At 42.1% G+C, this 7,703-nt stretch overlaps 1 protein-coding gene across 3 annotated transcripts in view; it reads left to right on the top strand.

Moving 5' to 3' along the window:
- The window catches only part of ppp1r12a (protein phosphatase 1, regulatory subunit 12A), a 53,530-nt gene that overhangs the window by 44,080 nt on the left and 1,747 nt on the right, over positions 1–7,703 (top strand). For 2 of the 3 annotated variants that reach the window (XM_083910832.1, XM_083910830.1), the window contains 6 exons: positions 290–306; positions 399–513; positions 597–701; positions 795–842; positions 2,455–2,505; positions 3,429–3,693. In XM_083910832.1, the coding sequence (XP_083766958.1) occupies positions 290–306; positions 399–513; positions 597–701; positions 795–842; positions 2,455–2,505; positions 3,429–3,566 (474 nt within the window). In that variant the 3' untranslated portion in view covers positions 3,567–3,693. The remainder of the gene's footprint in view (positions 1–289; positions 307–398; positions 514–596; positions 702–794; positions 843–2,454; positions 2,506–3,428; positions 3,694–7,703) is intronic. The other variant, XM_083910831.1, reaches the window with a different exon arrangement.

Below are 7,703 nucleotides of genomic sequence, written 5' to 3' on the forward strand. Positions count from 1 at the left end.
GAGCAACACGTGTACCGAGTTTGTCGCAGCTAGCTCAAACATGCTAGGACAAGTTTGTTCGAAAATGCGTAGACTAGCTGTTTTTAGTTTTTCCAAAATGGCCGACTTCTGGGTGGGCGGAGCTAATGGATGCGCATTAGAGATTTGTTTGGAATCAGGAGAGCAACACGTGTAAAAAGTTTGGTTGAAATCGGAACAACTATGTGCGACTTGGACGCAAAATTAGCATTTAGCGCAATTTTGACCACTTTGTCTTTCTAATCCTCGTTTATGTCTCGTTTCCTTACAGAGTGACAGATTATCCAGGTATGTGGCTCCTCCCCCTCTCTCCTTATATCACGTCCTGTCTTATCAAACATCCATTGTTGTGTAGTGTAAACGCGTCTCCGCTGTTTCAGGAACGAGAGCTCTTCGTCCGCGGATCGCAACGACACTCTCTTCAGCCGCAGCTACGAGAGTCGACGGCCGTACTCGAGCCGACTGGACAGAGACGACGCCACGGATTATAAAAAGGTAGAAATTAATCCAGATTACAGTGGGGGGTGGATTAGTTTTTCCGCCGCACCTGTTGACCTTGTCGCCCGCCCGTCTCTCAGCTCTACGAGCAGATCTTAGCCGAGAACGAGAAGCTGAAGGCGCAGTTACGCGACACGGACCTGGAGCTAGCCGACCTGAAGCTACAGCTAGAGAAGGCCACGCAGGTACGGGATTACAACCTTTACTAAAGTTACACACAGATTATACGCAGAGTGTGTATTCTGGGTGACATGGGTCGGATATGTGTGTGTTTGCAGAGGCAGGAACGCTACGCCGACCGATCGCAGCTGGAGATGGAGAAAAGGGTAAGAACGACGGATCCCAGCTGTGTTTTTGTCTTTTTGTTTACGTCCTAAACTGAACGTAAATGACGTTTGAGCTGCTTTAACGGTCGCTGGGTTTATGTCTGAAGGTGACGAGCAGGCCCTATTATCATCTGGGTGCTGGTATGAATCCTCCCCTCTATCAGTTTTTATTATTTCCTCCTCCTTCTCTCTCTGCTGTTGCTGCCTGTCGTCTCTCACTCGTGCCCTCAGAGGGGTCAGAGGTCAGAGGTCAGAGGGCGGCGACCTCCTCCCTCCTCGCTCGCCCAGAACACCGCCACCTTCTCTCTCACCTGTTATTTTTATTTTGTTTTATTTGATTTGATTTGAGCCTCAGAGTCAACGTGTGGTCACCACTTTTCAACAAGTTTTCCTATATATATATATGTGTGTGTGTGTGAAAGTACGTCAGTCTGAAAGGTCCAGTGTGTACGAGTTAGTGACATCTAGTGGTGAGACTGTAGATTACAACACCACCAGTGTTTCTCAATCCTGTCCTCTCTCTCCTGCTCCAACATTATTTCTAAGTGTTGTATTCATTTTAAGTCAATTAATTTTAAATTTTGAATTTTAATCTCATAATTTCGATTTTTAATCTCATAATTATGACTTTTTATCTCATAATTTTGACCTTTATACTCATAATCTTGAATTTTAATCTCATAATTTCGATTTTTAAGCTCATAATTATGACTTTTTATCTCATAATTTTGACCTTTAAACTCATAATCTTGACTTTTAATCTCATAATTTAGAATTTTAATCTCATTTTGACTTTTCATCTCGTAATTTTGACTTTTCATCTGATAATTTCGAAATTTCATCTGATAATTTCAACTTTTTATCTGATAATTTCAACTTTTTATCCAAAAATGTACTTAATCTCCTAACTTTGATTTTAAATCTCACAATTTTGACTTTTAATCTCATAATTTAGATTTTTAATCTTATAATTTTGACTTTTAATCTTATAATTTTGACTTTTAATCCCAATTTCAACTTTTTATCTCATAATTTCTACTTTTTGTCTCATAATTATGACTTTATAAATCTCATAATTTCAATATAATCCCACCTCCCTGTTACACACTGGACTTTTTGATCTTATTCTGGAAATGTTTTCTAAATTGTCCACATTTGAAGAACGTGAGCATGTGTGTGTGTTTTCATGCTTTCTCTTCTTTTAATGTGAAGTCACGTGTTTGTTAATCATGCTGGCGTCTGTGCAGCCACGACATCATCATCATCATCATCATCATCCTCATGTTTTTATCCTCACTGTTGTTTTTTTGGCATTAAAAAAATTACAATTTTTTTAAAGCTATTATTATTATTTAGACAAATAATTTCACAAACTCTTACTTTCAAACGTCTACAAACACATTTTATTGACTTGAAAACATCTTTAAAAGTGAGTAAATCAGACGCCTTCACTGAACCTGCAAGTGTGAGCTGTCGCTGCACCCTCACCCTCACACACACACACACACACACACACACACACCTCTTCTCTATGCTCCGCCCCCTTTTCTTCAGTCGTGACATGTGATTGGACAGTCTCTCACCTCTCTTTCCTTTGCCCCTCCCCCTGCAGGAAAGAAGAGCTCTAGAAAGGAAGATTTCTGAGATGGAGGAGGAGCTTAAGGTACCGCCCACACACACACACACACAGACTTTTATCATCTATATATATATAAGCTTGTTTGATGTTGTCACATTGATTTCATAATTTAGATGTATTTGTTGGTTTTATTGTGACGTGCACAACGTTCCGTATCAAACCAAACGCTTTTACTTTGAAATTCTGTCACGTATCATCCTGAATATCTAATGTCTTGTTGTTTTTGTTGACGTCGCCGCCATCTTGACTCAGATCATTTGAGTTTGACATCAAATAATGATCAGAATCAGGTTTATCGTCAGGTAAAGGGAACTAGGGAGACTAAAATATGGAAAATAAAATGGAGAGAAATAGTTGACATGACAAGGAAATGATAAGGAAAATGACCAGGATCTTCCCAGAAGACCCAGAATCGACTCGCTGTGCTTTTATTTTGTTAACTCTTTCACTTTACACAGCAAAAATGACTGAAATACAAACAGAAACCAACTAAATTTGACCTGAGCTGTGAGAAAATGTGAGGTTTTTTTACATCGCAGGTGACGCAAAGACGACTTTAAATCATGACTTTTTGATTCAAACTTCAGTCCCGGTGATTCGTGATGCACTCGATTCTTTGCTGATTTAAAGACTTAAATCAAACCCAGACTGACTGAGAATAGAATAAAGGCCAAAACCATGAACTCCTCTTGAGGAGGAGGAGGTGGAGGAGAGAATATCTCTGCGGTAACAACAGTTGTGTTTGTTTCTTCCTCTTCTGTTCCCTCAAAATCTGTTAATCGTTCCTTTTCAAAAATTATTCCGCTAACAGATTCTCTTGTGTTCTCCCTCCTCCTCCTCATTAATCCTCTTTAATTTTGCCATTCTGTTTCCATCGTCCCTCCTCCTCCTCTGACTCCTCCCCCTCCACCTGACTCCTCCCCCTGACTCCTCCCCCTCCCTCACAGAACCTCCCTCAGGTAAAGCAGGTTCAGACCCTGCGACAGGTTAAGGAGCGGCTGCAGGCTGAGAACCGAGCTCTGGCTCGCGTCGTAGCGAAGCTGTCGCAGTCCGCCTGCAGCCAGCTGCCCAGCGTCGACCTCTAAGCCACACCTCCTTCACCTCCTCCTCCTCCTCCACCTCCTCCTTCTTCTTCCTCCTCCTCCTCTTCACCTTTTTTCCCTCATTCTCCTCATGCTACATTAGCGCTCTGCCCCGCCCACCCATAGACAGGCAGGTGTCCGAGCCTTTTCCGCTCCCTCTGCCTCCCCACAGCTTTTGGTTTTTCCACATTGGGGAGTGTGTTGTTGTTGTTGTTGTTGTTGTTGTTGTTGTTGTTGTTTTTTTGACACTCTCCTTTTACACGACTGACGACACAACCTGAGACTGAAGCTACGTCCATGCTACGATGTCCTTTTAGGTTCCGCTCTGCTTTCAAAAACCTGCGTCGGCACTAGTTCAGACTTTCTAAATCTACAGTTTGAGACCACGCTAGCACACGTAGCACAACACACGCTAGTTCAGACTTTCTAAATCTACAGTTTGAGTCCACGCTAGCACACGTAGCACAACACACGCTAGTTCAGACTTTCTAAATCTACAGTTTGAGTCCACGCTAGCACACGTAGCACAACACACGCTAGTTCAGACTTTCTAAATCTACAGTTTGAGTTCACGCTAGCACACGTAGCACAACACACGCTAGTTCAGACTTTCTAAATCTACAGTTTGAGTCCACGCTAGCACACGTAGCACAACACACGCTAGTTCAGACTTTCTAAATCTACAGTTTGAGTCCACGCTAGCACACGTAGCACAACACACGCTAGTTCAGACTTTCTAAATCTACAGTTTGAGTTCACGCTAGCACACGTAGCACAACGCATGCTAGTTCAGACTTTCTAAATCGACAGTTTGAGTCCACGCTAGCACACGTAGCACAACGCATGCTAGTTCAGACTTTCCAAATCTACAGTTTGAGTCCACGCTAGCACACGTAGCACAACACATGCTACTTCAGACTTTCTAAATCTACAGTTTGAGTCCACGCTAGCACACGTAGCACAACGCATGCTAGTTCAGACTTTCTAAATCGACAGTTTGAGTCCACGCTAGCACACGTAGCACAACGCATGCTAGTTCAGACTTTCCAAATCTACAGTTTGAGTCCAGGCTAGCACACGTAGCACAACACATGCTACTTCAGACTTTCTAAATCTACAGTTTGAGTCCACGCTAGCACACGTAGCACACCGCGTCGTTGCTTAAACCCGGTCAGTGACGTCCAAGGGGAGGACAACGTTAACGTTGCGGATATACTCGGTTTTTAAATAAGTAGCTAACGGCGTTAACATTAGCGTATGGCGCGTTTCCATGACGACTGACCGGAAAAAGACACGGGTGACGCCATGTTTACGCACCGTGGCACCAGAGTCCAGGCACCGTTTACCAGTTAGCTGCATTAGGGCTAACGTTAACATTAGCGTATGACGCGTTTCCATGACGACCGACTGGGAAAAGTTGCATGTGACGTTTTGTTTACGTGCTGCGGCACCAGAGTCCAGGCAACCTGTTTACCAGATAGCTGCGTTAGCTCCTTTTAGCGCCATCGGCGCTAGGCGTTGATCTGTTTATTTTAAACGAAAAGAGCAGCGCCACAAATAACCAGCGTACCTGCGTGCTGCGTATGTGTGCCTCTGTTTTTAAAGTTTAGCGTTACTTAAGAGACTCATACTCTTTAGAAACTCTACAGTAACGCAGTTTTTAGTGCCGCTGCACCGGTGTCCAGCCACCGTTTACCAGTTAGCTCCTTTAGCTCCTTTAGCTCCTTCAGCGTGCCTACAGTTATCGCTGCTAACCGTCGTTAACGCACCCAGCACTAGTAAAAGTATGGTCGGACGGCAGTGTAGAGGGAGGCGGAGGAAGTCGCTAGTTAGCTGCGTCGTCACAGTAGCCACGCGGCTTTTAAATAAGTGGCATTTTTAGCCGATTCGGTAACTCTTTAGATTCAGGAACACATATTCACCGTTAGCTAGGTGCTTGCTAACATGCGTATAAGTACCGTATTAGCATGGACGTAACCTCAGCTATCGGAGGTTGAGTTTAGTCTTAAATTGAATCGTTCAAACAAACACGGTAAAGGAAAGTGTCCTCTGTGTTTCCTGCAGTTTCCTCCAGAGGGCGCTGACGTCTTCTGTTTGGCTTTGTTCTGGCTTCTGTGCATGAAGTTGCATTGAATTTGTTTTTCTTTAGTTTGAGTTTAGCATCAAACCTTCAGAGACCAAGACTTGGACTGATATGTGCCTTAAATTAGAGACATATATATATTGTGTGTGTATATATATATATATATATATATATATATATATATATACAGTATTGAGATAATTGTGGTCTTACAGGATGTATTTGTGTCTCTTATAGTGATGAGGTGTTTATGTAAAATGATGTAAAAACTGCTGTTTTATGACCTTTAAAAACAAAGTTCTACAGAAATTAATAGAAATAAGTAGTAACTATAATAGCTAATAATAGTAACTGACACCTGCTTCACTGGAAAAAAACACTATTATCAACACAGAAGCTCTTATTTTGAAATTCAGTGAGATGTCGGACTTTTCCTGACGCTGAGCCTCAGAATAAACTCTGACGAACACATTTATTTTCATGTTAACGTCTTAAAAACAGCGCGTTATTAACAGCGAAGCCGACTGAACACGTTCTAACGTCGTAATCTCGCTCAGATTATGAGGTTTTATGACATAATCTGACATTATAAGAGTTGTGGCTGCTGCAGTGAATCTTGACGCTGCATGGCTTCATTTTTCCTCTGAACTTTGACCTTTGGTTTGAACTCTGTGATGTTTTTTAAAACTCTTTTATCACCAAGAAAAAAACAAAAAGAGGATTTTTATTTATTTAGGGAAAAAAAGGATAAAAGAAAAGTGTGTGTGTTTGTTTTTGTCGTTCTGTCGTGTTTTTTTTTATCGGCGGCGTCCATTTTGTTTTCTCTCGCATGTCAATATTTGGCCTATTTTTTTCACGTGTGATGAACGCAGAAAAGTTAGCGTCGGCGTCTCAATCTGAATACGTGAAAAAGTGCAGATGTTACATTTTATTTTGAAAACCCGAGGCTACAGCTAGCGCAGCCTAGCGTAGACTCGAAGGTTTTTAGCTCGTAGTGACGCCATAGTGAGTGAAAACCAGGTGAGAGCGACGACGAGCCAATGAGAAGCAAGATATTGTTCGTATGAGTTGGTGGCGACCAAAAATGGAGCAAAAAAAGCACGGTTTGGCTCTACGATATTTTTTTAGTTCCTGCTCTGACGAAGGTTACGAGCCGAGCCGATACCAAAACGTTACGTCGACGGATTTTCCGTCGTCGCTGGAAAAGTCGTGAGCGCGACGTACGACACGAGAATCAAAATGCGAACAATGTCCGAAACTGTAGATTTAACTTAAAAAGACCTGGAATCATTAACGTTAATCTCCGACATTTAGCAAAAGGAACTGAACTGAACAAATCTTTTTAATGAACTGATTCTAATGATTCCGTTAGCACAAAACGTCGCGTAGCTACGCTAACGCATCTGCTTAGCACTCGTACGAGATTTTTTTTAGTTCCTGCTCTGACGAAGGTTCCGAGCCGAGCCGAGCTGATACCAAAACGTGACGTCGTCACTGGAAAAGTCGTGAGCGCGACGTACGACACGAGAATCAGAATGCGAACAATGTCCGAAACTGTAGATTTGACTTAAAAAGACTAATGATTCAGTTAGCCGCGAAAACAACGATGTTTTGTAAGTCGCTAAGTTCGTGTCGTGTATAAAATGAGGACTTTTCATTTAGTTATAGTTTGTTTTAAAAATTAGCGTTCGTTTTAATCCGTTGTTAGAGCACGTTTGCTAGTTTTTACTTTTCGTAAAAACGCTTGTCAATGGAATTTTTTTTGCGCTAGCACAACCCGTCACGTAGCTACGGTAACGCGTCTGCTTAGCTTTTCTGTACGTTGTCGTGACATCACACATGTAAAAAAAAAAATAATAATAATAATCGGAATATACGTTGAAAATTTTACGCCAACATTTTTTAAAATATAAATAACCGGAACATTTTGCGTCAAAAACGCGACAGTCCACTCTTTGCGCGACGAACAAGGCTTTTATCGCAGTTTTTTAACGACATGTTTATCTGTGGACGCTCATCTCACCCTCTCTTTGTTTTCTTTCTCCTCCTCCTCCTCC

This window comes from Microchirus variegatus, assembly GCF_963457635.1.
Source record: "Microchirus variegatus genome assembly, chromosome: 2".
Classification (NCBI taxonomy): domain Eukaryota; kingdom Metazoa; phylum Chordata; class Actinopteri; order Pleuronectiformes; family Soleidae; genus Microchirus; species Microchirus variegatus.